The sequence below is a fragment of the Scatophagus argus genome, chromosome 15, assembly GCF_020382885.2.
Source record: "Scatophagus argus isolate fScaArg1 chromosome 15, fScaArg1.pri, whole genome shotgun sequence".
Lineage (NCBI taxonomy): Eukaryota > Metazoa > Chordata > Actinopteri > Scatophagidae > Scatophagus > Scatophagus argus.
The window spans coordinates 12,571,729-12,586,149 of NC_058507.1; the positions used below are offsets into that span (position 1 = coordinate 12,571,729).

Below are 14,421 nucleotides of genomic sequence, written 5' to 3' on the forward strand. Positions count from 1 at the left end.
CTCTGTGTTGGTATTTCAAGTGGGATTACTTATGTCCATCAGTTGTTTGACTCAGACCACACACCCTGATGTTGGACATTTTATGAATTAAACCTTGCAGAAATATTTTGAGCTTTTAGGTTCACTCTTGACCTTGGAAACAGCAGCTTCCAGCTTACTTTCAGCCACCACTGAAAAACTCCGTCCACTGAGGAAGGCCATGAGATGTAGCTGACAGTTTCAGAAACCAATAGTAAACTGGGCCTTTTGTCGAGGATTTTTTTCCCCAACTAGAAAGCATTTTTTGAACTGTAACATGCTTTTTTTTAGCAGCAGGAGTACTTTCTTTAACAGAAACTAATGAAACAATAATGAAAACAGCTCAGCTGTAGTACTGACCAGTATTCCTCAGTTAGGGGTGATTATACGTGGAATATTGAAGCACTTTCTCTTAACCATCCTGCTGTGTGTTGGCTGGGTGGGATTATACATTGTCCTAATGATTGTACATCATTAGGACAATGTATAATCCACTATGAAAATACTTCCATTTGTCTCCATAAGGAGATTTTTATTAATGGTCCCGTAATATTTAATCCATGGAGTTTGCATGACTTGTGAAAATATGGTCATCTAATATAAATTTATTGACTCTATTTGTTATTTTTGTTCTGCCATTTGCTAAAAAGAAACAAACAAAAACAAAATTGATTTATACTGAATACATGTTGTGAACTGTCAAAGTAAAGAAACAAAAACTAAAATGTCCTTTTAAATGGACAGCCTTTTTAGTACTAACTAGGTGAGCTTTAACTAACTAGGTATTAACTTGACCCATAAGCATAGTAATAATGTGTTTTTTTTTTAACATATGCTGAGATCTGGTAATCTTCTTATGGGTTTGAGGGTTTTTTTCTGCGACCCTGAATAGCTTAACAAAATATGCCTCAGTAATGGATGGTTGTATCCTCATCCATCGCCCCTCCTCCCACCTACTATAACTTGAAATAGGCCATCAAGTGGCTAATGAACTGATAAACCCTCTGTGTCCTGTGGGGCTTATGAACATCATAAGCCAAATGTTTAGGCATGTTTGGCGAGACAGTGTTTTAAGAGAGCACTTATGTGGGCAAACGAAAGAAATAAAAGTCCCTGCAGCTGCACCAGTGTGAGAATCTGCCTTCCTGCGCACGTGTCTTTTCCACAGGGTGTAAGAAAAGAATCACTGCAGGTCATGAAAGAAACCAGTACATTTTGAGTATGTTTGAGGTTATCTTACAGGTTCTGCCACCCTGAATGTGTAGAAAGAATGTGTGGCCCTTTCGCTTCATCAGACCTCCAGCTAGTCAAGCTGCTGGTATCATTATCAGTTTTGGATCTCTGTAAATCCATGGATTTGTGTGAGCAGTCTGAGAAATTAAAATAACATGCTTTTTACTGCGCTTACTTCAAATCTCTTTAGACTTCATTTTTTAAAACATCTAAATCTGTTATTATGTGGGCTCTACAAAACCCTTTTAATTTAATCTTTGACAAGATTATCAAATTCATTGATGATGTCACAAACTTAAATAATTTCAGAAAATGTCGACTAAGCCCGGATAAGCACTTTCAAGGGGATACTGTTGGATTAGCTTAAAAATATTATTTATTTTTGTTTTTGTTTTTTTTTTTTTATTAGTCATTGGCACATTTTTCCACATCATTATCTTATGTTGCTTTTATATTTATTGTCATTATAATATTTAACAGTAAATACACATGCATATACTGCATCATATATCAAGCAGCCTACCATGCAGCCTATAGCGAACAAGTTGTAAGATCTAAAAGCAAACTAAAAGTCAGGACTTCATGTTGTTTCAGCGCTTTTAACAGGCTGCCCATACTTACCTTTACATTCACTGAAAGTTCCAGCAAAAGCAGACAGTAGATTGACCTCTCGGTGTAGGGAGAAAAGAAATCTGCACATTTAAGCGAAGGAAATCTTGAAGGAATCTCATCTGTCATGAATTTTGATTTTTTCTTTATTTTTCTATATTTTCTAAGTCAGGTCTTTTTCCCGCCCCATCACCACCCGTGCAGGCCTGAACCAGCAGTCCGCTGGTTGCAGAGGAAGACCGACCGGACAGCAACCAGACCAGGGGACAAGGGGCGCTCTGCAGCCCGCTGTCAGACAAAAAAACCCAAGAGGGATTAATGCAGCGTCTGTTGGTCCCATATGCTCCTCACTGCTTTGGTCTTGATTAAAACTCCTTGTATGTATGAAGTACATTGTGGAGGCCGGACGCCTAATCCTCCTCATGACTTGTGCACTTTGAAGACACGAGGCTCCAAGGTTACAATAACAAGCGGGATGAAGCCATTGTGTGTCAGCTGATACTGGACGTATCGGTGAGCATTGATTAGGGGCCAAGTATGCCACGTGCATTGTTTAAACTGGAAATGTAAAGTGACAGGGCTGTAAGGGCCCCCTCTTCATTTGGCTTCTTTTATTGTGTTATTATCACTCGGTATTCAGAGCTGAAACGTTTGTGTCCCTCTGTGAGCTACACTTTGTTTTTGTCTAAAGATATTTTCAATAAAGTCGAATGTTTTTTTTATTGAAAATGTCGCGGTGAAGCCGGGAGGGGGCAAACTTTTTTATTTTATTATTTCCTTACTCCTCTCAGTGACTTTACGGCTCTCCCTCTCAGTCGTTAGAAATAGTTGATCTCACAGCTGACATCTGAAAGTGACCCTGCAGCCTGAAACACGGTTGTTGTTGTTGTTGTTGTTGTTTTCCATCTTTGCTGCTGCATTCTGACTGGAGGAGCTGTTGACACCGAGAGTAGTCGCATCTCATGAATATTCAGGCTTCTGCCAGACTCAGCTATTGTCTCCAAAGTTCAGTTGTTACATTGTTTATTGTTGTTTTTTTTCGCCATAACGACGTACATGACGCGCTGCTAAACGTGGCGTTGCGCTGCGGCGATGTTATAATTGATTCTTGAACGTTAGAACGCCAAAAATCGGCCCGTGTGATAAAATAAATTAAAGGAGCACAGGGTATAAACAGCTATTTCTGAATCACCCTCCAGTAAGTTATGGATACGGGCTATTGTATAATTAAGTCTTTCAAAACTACAATCCATCCCCTAAAACACACACACACACCTAATTTTTTTTGTGTGCGTGTGTGTCCACGCAGGAGTGGAATCAAAGTCGCTCTTCTCTTTAACGCTTCGATTATTTCAAGCAACGCTTTTAATTAGTGCTCTCCTTTAGCGGGGACTGCAATGAAAGAGAGATTATTGGCAATGTCAAGGATGCTAATTGAATGTTGGACTTCTAACAATTAGCCCACTGCAGAGCCATGTCGACTCATTACAGATCCCACAGCCGCTCTCACTTCATTGTGTCATGTCGTCAAGCTTTGGACTTGAGAGTTGCGGCAACAAAAAGTAAACACAAACAAACCCCCCCCCCCCCCTTTCTTAAAGCAGCTTTAACCCCCGGACTCCTCAGATAGTGTTTTAAGAAATAAATCATTTTCACAAGGGTTTCATATGCTAATAAATCCATTCACCTTAATACATGAGTGGAAAAGTTATAGTCTCATAGTAGGGCCTGAATATTTTTGAAGTAGTTACACTCTCGATGTCCCAGATGATTCAGCTAGAATATTACGCTGAGTTTTTCTTGAGTTCAAAATAAAAGCACAATGTTGCTTTAAAGAGTAAACTTGTAGGTTTTAGTGCTGAGCTTCTGCAGGTTTATCCCCTTGATGATTTTCTCTATTCACGGCCCAACATCATCATTTACAGAGAAATTATCACCTGCACCGCCAAGTTTTAAAAAAACCGAAAAAAAACAACAAAACAAAACAAAACAAAAAAACATAATCACTAACGATTTACTTTATTTTAATATTCCTGTGGATTTGGATTGTAGTGTTTCTCCTTCATTTAAGGACCAACACATAGCATACAATTAAAGCCAATTAGTGCACTTTCTCAACAGAGTAATGCAACACCACACAGCATTTCTCGTTAGGTGAAATATTAGGCTTCGTATTAGAGCGCGCATTGGGGGATCAGGCTTGTAAGCCCATGTGGCGGGCTTTGAATGGGACCACTGCTGCCCCTGCGCCCCAGAGAAACCCCCACCGGTAAAATATTGGGATTAACATCTCTTGGAGGCCGGGATTTAACACTGCTTTCTCAAACCGCACATTCTCTTTGTTGAGACTATCTGAATTGAACTACTAGGGAGAAATAAAAAGAAAAAGTCCCGTTAATTCCGCCACCTGAGCAGAGCCAGGATAAACTATGACCCCGTGTACATTTTTTGTAGAACTGCATTCGTCTAATTCGACTATTTTTCATTAGCAGATCTTTAACAGATTTAAAAAAAAAATGTATTTGAACTACTGTGAGAATCAAAAGAATGTGATTTAACACTGTGTAACAGAAGGCCTAAATAAATGGATGAGAAATCTGTAACCACTGAAAAGTATCAAACTCAGATTATCATCAATTATCACCACTTTTTGAAAATCAGTGTATTTTTTTTCTATTTTTTTTCATCCAAATATTGAGTCTGATTTTTTTTTTTAAAATTAGTCCAATAAATAAAAATCTGAGCAATTATCGTTTTTTTAAACTTCACTCTAATTTAGGTTGGCAAAAGACCAAAAATATTCTTTAATTAAATTTCCTCTAGGAAATTATTTTCAAAGCTTGTGTTTAAAAATATTCCCCGCACCATCTGAAAAAAAAAACAACAAACAAACAAACACGATCAGTTTTGCACACATCACCTGTTTTTCACTGTGTTCACCACCCCTCCATTCCCCACCCACACACACACACACACACACGCACACACACACACACAGAGATCGTTTCTTGATGAAAGAGTAAGCTCACATGACCTTTATTCATGTCTTTTCGGCGGTGAGGTCACACCATCTTTGGAGCCAGTAAAGGATCCACAATCACCGTGTTGAGATCAATGGAGGGGAGCAAGTGTGGAGCTCTCAGCAGCCGAGAGTCATTTCCAGTGGGGACTAACCCTTGATTAATACTACCGTGTGTTTGAAAAGTCTCGTCTCTCTTTGTGATGCCGGAAATTTAACTATTAGCATCTTTCGGTTGTTCCAAAAAAGTTAGAAATCTATTAAAATCACAGCAGAGAGTCTGATGCGAGGGGGGCTCACAAATTGCATACAATACAACAGATCACAGTTTCGAAGGCTAGCACAGATAAAAAAAACACATATGTACCATTTATATAAGACACACACTGATTGTCTCTTAGAAACTACATATTGATTCCTTATAAACACTTTTTTTTTCTTAAATAAAGTAGTGCATCCATGTCCACACACCATCCTCATCGTCTCTCTGCCGGCAGGTCGGCAAAGTTGTGTGAGAAGTTTAAAGGAGGTCTGTCCATTACCGAGCACTTCACCGGAAGAGTGAACTTGAGAGTTTTGTTCTTGGATAAACGTTAGTTCCGTGGCTGGAGCGTACGTTTCTTTCAGAGTCCGCTCTGTGTTGTCCTCAACAGGTGTTTTTTACGCACAGAGGCACAACTGACACACATGGATAAGGGGCTACAACCTGTCAATGAACGGAGCAAAACAAAAATCTCTTTTTCCCAGCGCTAAAATAAATTAAACCTCTCCTCTACGAGGACCAAAGAAAAAGAAACCCCGAGCCCCCTGAGAGCCCTGCCCCGCCGAGTCCGATGTGTTTTATTGAGGGATGGCAGCGCTGTGTCTGATGTGATCGTCATTGTTTGTGCACTTTTTTTTTTTCAAACACATGATTGATCTGTTCACAGGACCTGGAATTTCCACGAGGATGTTTGATCCTTGTAATCCAAGCAATCGGCATTGAAGTTCAGCTTCCACGACGCGGCTTGGTCCTTATAATCCAAGCAGTCTGCTGTGGAGTTGAAGCCCAGGCCGGACGTCCCGTAGCCCTGGGTGGAGAGGGACGCCGGGGACTGGTTCAGATGGCTTGTGACCGCGTTTGTGCTCATCGGACTGAGAGTTGAGCCAGGGCCTGACAACTGATGGTGCATGGGGGCGAGGTAAGAGCCGCAGTCCATGCCGCCGAAGTAGGACGTCGAGCCGGCGTAGCCCTGGCTGTAGCTCGAGGCCTGGGTGTATGTCATGGGATAGGACCTCTGCATGCAGGAGGAGGAGGTAGACAGGGGGTCTGAGAGCGGAGAGATGGACGCCGGGCTCCAGATGGACACTGGGGCGGTGCTGGTTGAGATGGCTGGGACTGTGGTGGTGCTGGTGGGGGGCGTGAACTGGCCGCTAGCCCCGCTCTCTGAGCTCACTTCTCTGGTTGGGGAACTTTTCTTTTTGGCAGGTCGCACCTTGTTCTGGCCCCCGTTCTGCTGCTGCTGCTGCTGCTGGCGACACTTTGCCCGCCGGTTCTTAAACCAGACCTGGAGGAGTCACATATTGGTACACGTTACTCACTCACTTCTTTAACTAAAGTGAAAATATAACCCAGCAGAGCGTAAAATTATTCACACTAAGTTGTATTATTTTATGAGGGAAATAAAGAAAAGACGGGTTCATTCGCTTTTAATCCAAACCCAGAGACTTTTTTCCTCAAACCAAGTTTTTGGGACGAGTGGACTGATCGGTCTCATTTCATTGGTCAGATTCTCGAAACAGGAATCTGTCCTTAAGTGGAATTATCTCACCCCACTGCCATAAGTTTTCCACTTGATTTAAGGCGGACAAAATGCTAAGCTTCAGATATACTGTCAGCCACGGGTTAAGACGAGTGTTTCTAGCAGCGCAGATATAAAGAATACATATATACATACATTAAATAACATTTTCATTCGAACTATTTTTCCGCATTGTTACACAATAACTGTTCAATCATTCAGATGTGTTAACAACTGTCAGCCATAAACTGGCACTTTTGCTTTGCTGTCCCATAAATAACAGCCAAGTTTTGTTTTCAGACCATAAATTTGATCCACATCGATCAGCCTCTGGTTAACTCACCTGCACTCGGGACTCAGGTAGATTGATTTTCAGCGCCACCTCTTCGCGCATGAATATGTCCGGGTATCGAGTTTTGGCGAACAACGCCTCCAAAACGTCGAGCTGCGCGCGCGTAAAAGTAGTCCTCTCTCTCCTCTGCTTCCGCGGCGTTGCTGGTAGTAGAAATTAAATGTAAATTAATTAAATGAATGTTACTCATGTTTTCATCTAAGAACAGAAATACACACGAGTAAAAAGACCAAAAAGTTATCAAAGGCATATGTGTAACAAGGAATATATATTTTATTGTTTGCGTAAATACGCACGAGTCCTGTGAGATTTAGACGCCAGCGGCAAATTCTAGCGCGTTAGCCTAATGTGCCAAATACAGTAATGCAGTTTGAGAAAAAAAATAAAACTTGACAATAATTCATTCAAAACTTTAGTTACGTACAGGATTTCGTGATCTGTTAATATATTGACAGTCTTTAGTCGTCTGTATTATATCAACTAAATTTAGAAGTCATTATTAGATTTAGAAGTTTTACAAAAGGTCCTGATTGCACACTGCACAGTCCATTCTGTTTGCAGGCCTACACCATCACTTGTTCTTTCTTTACTCCTTATTTACTATGTGAAAAGTTTAGACCCACCTGGATAGCCCACTGATGGATGCAAAAGATCCATTCCGGAAGTAGTTAAGCTGAGGCCATTGACTGTGTAAGGTGGTTGCTTTAGATACGACATCATGCTAATGTTTGTTTGAGGGCTGAAGTTGGAGAAAATTTTGAAAACTGATGGAGCTCCCGAGGTGCACTTGGTGTCCTCTGTTCGCCGTGTGGTCCGTCTTATACCGAGCACCTGTTCCAAAAACGACAGGAGAATAAGACACCGGTGAAGATGCAGCGTGTGAAGAGATTTTTTTAAAATCATTTTGTGCATTTGCCTGGCGCTGTCGCCAAATAAAGCCTCTCCAAAAAGCACAGCGTTCCTCAGAAAAAGCACCAAGCACATGTCCAGCTGTCCTAATCTCTGCAACAACCCCCAACTCCTCCTCCCGCGAAGAGAAAAGCAGTTCACCTGCACTGCAGCTGCAACAAGTCACTTGGCTGTCCAGTCAAAGGTTCAGGCTCTTATATAGGAAGAACAATCAAATAAAATACAGCAACGTTGAACCGGCCAAGCTATTAAGTGTTTTTTAAAAAACAAAACACACAGCTAAAATTAAACAGCCACCATTTTACTCAGTTTTCGCTTTGTTCCAGTGTCTTTGGCTTTATTTTATGCTCCTGCCCTAAATTTTATGTTCGTTTCTAAATATAAGCAGAAAATCGATGTGAAAGAAGAAGTTGAATTTATGCTGGTAAAGCTCGTGGAGTCAGCATACGTAATCTTTTCAAAGAGATCTTTCCAAATTTAAAACTATCAACATTTTTTTATTAATTTGCTCTGTGGTTCAGATGTGTTGAATATTTTCTTACAACACTGACAATAATTTTCAAAGAAATTTAGAGTGAAAATGGCTCAGTTTTTTTTTTCATTTTAAATACGAGATTATTGATGGCAAAAAAAAGCTTTAATTCCTTTTTTAAAAAAAATATTTAAAGACATTTGGAGCACTTTAATGTTACAGCTCTTTTAACAGAAACACGTGCTGTGGGATGGTGACTGGGAAATGTGTGATTGCTGTCACTTCAACTCCACTGACCCTCAGCCGTCATCCCCACTGCGCGTCTTGATTAGTTGCATTTTTTTTTTCAATATCCAACGGTTTTAACCCCCTCATCCCAATCTGTCACACTTAAAACAGACCCGTGTACCAGTTGCACACACACACACACACACACACCCGCTCAATAAGACTCACCCCGTCCGAGAATTAATTATGATAAATGTTTTTCTGTTGGTGAGTTAACGAGGTAATCCGAGTGGGATCGAAGTGGAGCTGCGGTCTGGTATCAGTACAGTCCGGACTACTTCAGGCTTCTTAAAGGCAGGCTGCAACTCAGCTTAGGTCTTAAATTATTCCTGCTGCATTTTAAATTGTTGATTTTATTTTATTTTATTTTTTTTAAGTGAAGCAGCACTTTTGGAAGCAAAAAAGCGAGACTTTAGAGGAGGAATTAAATTGTTCGAAACATTCATTTAATCGAGCCACACTCCTAGTTTGGACGCATAAATCCACGTGAATAGATGTGAATATGTGTTGTTGTGCTCCCAGGAGGCTGAGCAGAGAGAAAAGGCCCCGACACATTTTTCGATAGCAGGCCCATACATATTCGTTGTTTTTCGGCGCAGCTTTCAGCCTCACACCTCCACAATTATCCATTTTTGTTGCATTATTTCATCAGAGACTTGGGTTGAGGACGTGTGTGTGTGTGTGTGTGTGTGTGTGTGCAGCGTGAAACAAATTAGGCTTTCGTTGCGAGTAGAAACTTCACTCAGTGGATGTGGACTCGGTGCTCTCTGCAGCTGTTACTGCCTTCAGATTTGTGAAAATGTGACACGCAGGAATCTTACTGTTGTGGAATGAGACACTTGTTCCATTAGAAAGCTTTAGTTCAGCTTTGAGTCGCTCTTTGTTTCCATTAGCGGGGACTGTCATAATGTAACTCCATCACTTTGCTGCTCTAATTACCGGCTCATCACTTTGCACTCATACATCATTTACGCCGTTAAGGTTGACGTTAAACTAAAATGGTTTGGTGAGCAAACACACACTCGCTGTCTCTTTGCGCTGTTTAAACAAATAACAGAGTGAGTTAAAGAGCCGTCATCTGCAGTTTGGTCAGCCCGAAGCCTTCTCACTGGCATTTCTTTCAGTGTCTTCGTGGGTTTTCTTTTGGCACAAGTGCCTCTGTTGAGACCTTGTATTCCCTCTGTTGCTGAAAATGATTTTATATCCATTTATCCATTTTATAACAGGTGTGATTTCTTGTTTTTAATTCCTTGAATCTGCCGCGATTCCGTATTTCGTTATTGAGCCTATAGTGGCCTCATAAAAAAACAACAGTAACCTTATAATAATGATGCTAATAATGATTATAGTAATGACAATAATAATAATAATAATAATGAAAGTAAAACTTACTCTGGTATCGACGACTGTAAAGTTCTTTGTCTGCTTGGTTGCCTCCAGGAGAAATAAGAAAAGTCAGCGCAGATGAACGACGTCCTGGCGGATAAAAAAACCAGAAAAGCAACCGTAAGCAGGAGCAGGAGCAGCCGTCTTCAGAGGCAGAACAACAGTGCGGATTAAAGTTAAACGTTGAGCGCCTGCATCGGGTTTAGAAGCGGTGCGACAGCGGCGGAGTGATGGAGGAGGCTGCATGTACGCCTTTAGGATTTGTTGGTGTGTTGTGAGTGAAGTGGTTTGAGTTGGATTTTGTACAAACTGCCAGCCAATGGGAGGCGCAGGACTGAGCTGAGGTCTGTCTCTGTCTCCGTCTCTCACACCGGTGGGGAGGATGAGGGTTTTTTTTTTCTTTTTCTGGGAAACAAATGTCTCCAGCTACTTTTTTTGACGCACAGTCCTCAGCCAATGGCAGCGAGAGGGCGACTGACAACATCCCCATCCCACCGCGGAGAGGGGACATTGATAATAAATAAACGGTATGCCGGTGGATGGCGAGAAGTGGAGTTTAAAACGTGCTTTAGTCACCTTTTTTTGTAATATTACATTTTATATGTGACATCGCTATTAAACTGAGGGAAGTTACGTGAAGGCTGGGAGGTTGAAGAGGGAAAACACGTGCAAATAAAGGGATTTCTGAAAATGAAACGCATGTACACTAGTATTTTAGAGGTGTCGCACTTTTAAAAATATTTTTCTCCAGCGCTTCACTTCACCGAGTGCTTGTAAAAGTCATCCCGAAAATAAAAGTGATTTGTATTTTTTAAAAAAAATCAGAACGTTTCAAAAGTTCAAGACAATCGAGGAATATTAGAACATTTTAGCACGAAAAAAAGGGAGGAAAAAAAAATGTAAACGTAAGAATGCTGGGTGTTGTGTAAAAGAGTGACATTATGGAAAGAAAAGTAAGTCTGTGACCAAAACGAAAAAAAAAGAAAAGAAAAAGAAAATGTTCTGTTGTGAAGCAGGGCTCTCCATGTGAAGGCTGCCCCGTCCTCTCACATTCCAGCGCCTCGCAAAAAGGGGATTTAGAGCGACTTATTTTCTTAAAACTGTCCTCCCGTCCACACAGCCAGTCAGTCTGCTTCTACCAGCCTCGTACAGGCCTGCACCAAAAAATTCACCCGGAAAAAAAATATATGTATATATATATATATATATACATATATAGATGTATGTATACAGCAGAGTTCCCACCGAGAGAAACACCTCGCAGCCGAAGACTTCCAGGCATGAGGATGGAGCCAGAGACAGGCCGGTGGGGCAGCTGGACACAAGCACAGAGACTTTCACTTATTTCACTTCTGCAAGAGGGACACGTCAAAGGAGATAACAGACCAATAAGAAGGTAAGCCTGCTTTATTTTTGATGTAATCTACTAGAAAGCACTTTTTTTTTTTGAAGTTTTGTATTGTAACATTCCAATAATAATAATAATAACAATGATAATAATAGGCTGTAACAGTCATTTAGTTCAGGATTCATCTTATTTTGTGTTTACTGGATGAGCTACAAGCTGCACGGGACAAATAAGCCTCCTCCATGTCACTTGAATTTTGAACCTGCGTGCCCATCTCAAAATAATATGCCGAGGGTTTTTGTCACGGCTTGGTAAATGTATCATCTTAAGAGGCTTTGTGGAACACCTACACACACACACACACAGTCACAGTCACAGTCACACACACACACTGTGCGCTTGCACGGACACACCCGCTCACTTCAAACAGATTTGAATATTGATTTAGATTTATAAACACAGGCAGACCGTGGGCTTTATGAATCGTCGTGTGTCTCTCTCTGTGGATGTGGTGTGGAAGGCCACAGCCAAAGGTGCAGTGACAGCTGCTGGGAAAACTGGTTTTCACTCCGAGCTGCAGCCCGCTGTGGGCTCTGCACACAAACTGCTACACCGTATCAACTTTACACAAAGTCAGTGACATCTCTTTTGGCAGATTTCGATCAGAGGAAGCGGCTGAACGGATCGTAACCCTGGATTTCTTTTTACAAGCAAACACGAGATGTGATCTCAGCAGAGGAAAAGTTTTGCTGTGGGTCTGCCTGCTCGGAGCAGAGGAGCTGCAGCACATTCAGGTATCCCCGTTTGCTCATTTCTGATGTCTTTTTATTTCTATGCGTTTATGTTTGTGCCGCCTTCACATGAACTGCCCCGTTTAGGTTGATTTATTTTTTTCTCCTGAGATAAATTCACGTCACATTTCATAGAATGAAGCTTTGGTAAAGATTTAGTCTTGGTTAGTGGGTTTTTAAATTGCTGTTTGCCTTATGATCATCACAAAGGTCACGCCTTTCCATATTTTTACTGCAGCAGAGTCCACCAGACTCCAGCCAGAAATCATCACGTTTAGCCCCAACATGTAAAGTTTAAATTTACAGATTCACTTAAAGCTGCTTAAAATGTCGAATATTCTTACTTTCACCCCTTCCCTCCTCGGGCCCACAAGATGAACTTTTATAGTCTCATAATGCGACATAGGAACAATCAGCTTGCGGCTAAGAACGACATTTTTTAAAAGATGTGAATGTTTCCCCTCATACTTTAGCAGCTGCATGGTAATGCGCCCTAACGCGAGACTTTCAAACTGCTGCGTGAAAAATCATGACGTGTGATGCTGTTATCTGCCGGATCTCAGCGTTTAAATTGCTAAATAATTTATTAAACTGTAAAGCCAGGCCCTCCGCAGGGACTTTGTATCTTAAAAGGACGTTTAAAGGGAGAAGGAGTTAAACGCCTCTGGCGAGCTGCGCTCCCACTGACTCCCGGCTAATTGACGACGACGGCTTTTATCTCCGCCTCTGCTACACTCAACCTGAGGGTGAGGATTTCACCAGGCCTGCTCCAACCTGTGATTTCTACCAGTTAATGCGTATACCTCTCCCCTAATACATTGGACAGGCCTGGGTGTTTGACCCTTGTTTGATAGCCTTAAAAAGAAAAATCTTATTTCAAGATTGGATAATTACTGGGCAGGCAGCCCCCCCCTCACTCTGCGCCTTATCCAGACGTAACAAGAAATAACCAACAAATTACAGAGGGGATAAATGCATGTTCTCAAAATTAAATAGAGCATCGAAAAAAACAAAAAAAACAAACAAAAACAAAACAACCACAACAGCACGAGTATTTAAACGTAGACTCTTTTGCGAAATAAAATGCACGAGTTGCGTGAATTTAAAGCTGCGTATTTACCACTTCCACATACATCCTGTGACTCTCCAGGCAGCTCTCCTCTCCTCTGCCTTTTCCCTCCTTGTTTGACATCCGCATGGCTGAAGATGAGGAATGTGTTGGCGGAATTCATTCTGAGCTTAAAAAAGGAGCCAGAAAAAAAAGGGAAATAAAATCCAATAAAGCCAATTCATATAGAAATGTTGATAATCTGTAATGTCAAGAAAAGCTTCTCCTTCTGCCTTTGGAATTTAAATTGACCCCAGTCAGTATTAAACAGGAATATTCTTTACAGTTATACTTTTAACAGTCTGGTTTATTTATTTTTTTTTTGTAAATTCACACAAAAAGTTATTGTTACTACCTCAGGTGAAAATAAATCTGTACACCTTGCAATCACTTTTAAACTAATCTTAGTTTACAGATTCATTTATTTCTGTCATTATTTTGCCTGAAAATTTAATGCTGTCATGCAAATGCAGTAATAATGTATTTGCTGTTTTTTTAAAAAATAATTCTGTATTATTTATTTTCACCTGGTGTGTGTGTGTAAAGCGCTAAGTGGAGCTGATAAAACCACCGTGGTTCCAATCCTTAAAAAAACAAAAACAAAAACAAACAAACAAAAAAAAAAAGCATATAGATTTTAATTATTTTGGATAGATGTTTGTTTGTGAGTGCGTGGGTGAGAGAGAGATGAGCTGAAGTAGGATAATCACAAGCTGTATTTTAATTAGCCTGGCAGGTTTGATGGATATGTTGCTGCTGCTGAAAAAAAAAGGGACCGGTACATAGTGAGGAAGGTGTCTAAAGTGAGGGCTTTCCCCACACTGTTTCCTTATCACAAAGGAGCTAAACCTTTGTGTAATGTAACATGTAACTGACCCTAGAGGTCATCAAAACACATTCAGTCTCCTCCCCAGGGATTAAAGGGGAGAAACTCCATTCATCGACAGGCTGGGAAGAGTTTTCTGCCACAGAGGCACACAGATGCACCAGACAGCATTCAGCTGGGATTTTCTCTACAATTATTGATACAAATTTAGTTTGGGTTGAAAGTTCTGCTTAAAATGATTATACAAAATGTCTCATGCTGTTGAATGAGTCTGTTTTTTT

The 14,421-nt window shown here is 40.9% G+C and overlaps 1 protein-coding gene across 2 annotated transcripts; it reads right to left on the reverse strand.

Moving 5' to 3' along the window:
• Positions 1-4,845: 4,845 nt before the first annotated feature.
• Positions 4,846-10,339, reverse strand: otx2b (orthodenticle homeobox 2b). 2 transcript variants are annotated; one of them, XM_046413009.1, is made up of 4 exons: positions 10,074-10,339; positions 7,636-7,843; positions 7,004-7,155; positions 4,846-6,426 (listed from the first exon to the last, which is right to left on the reverse strand). In XM_046413009.1, the coding sequence occupies exons 2-4, from the start codon at positions 7,730-7,732 to the stop codon at positions 5,803-5,805; spliced, it is 873 nt and encodes a 290-aa protein (XP_046268965.1). In that variant the 5' UTR covers positions 7,733-7,843; positions 10,074-10,339; the 3' UTR covers positions 4,846-5,802. The 2 variants fall into 2 exon arrangements, with proteins under 2 accessions (XP_046268965.1, XP_046268964.1); XM_046413008.1 differs by lacking the exon at positions 10,074-10,339 and having other exon boundaries at positions 7,636-7,942.
• Positions 10,340-14,421: the final 4,082 nt, after the last annotated feature.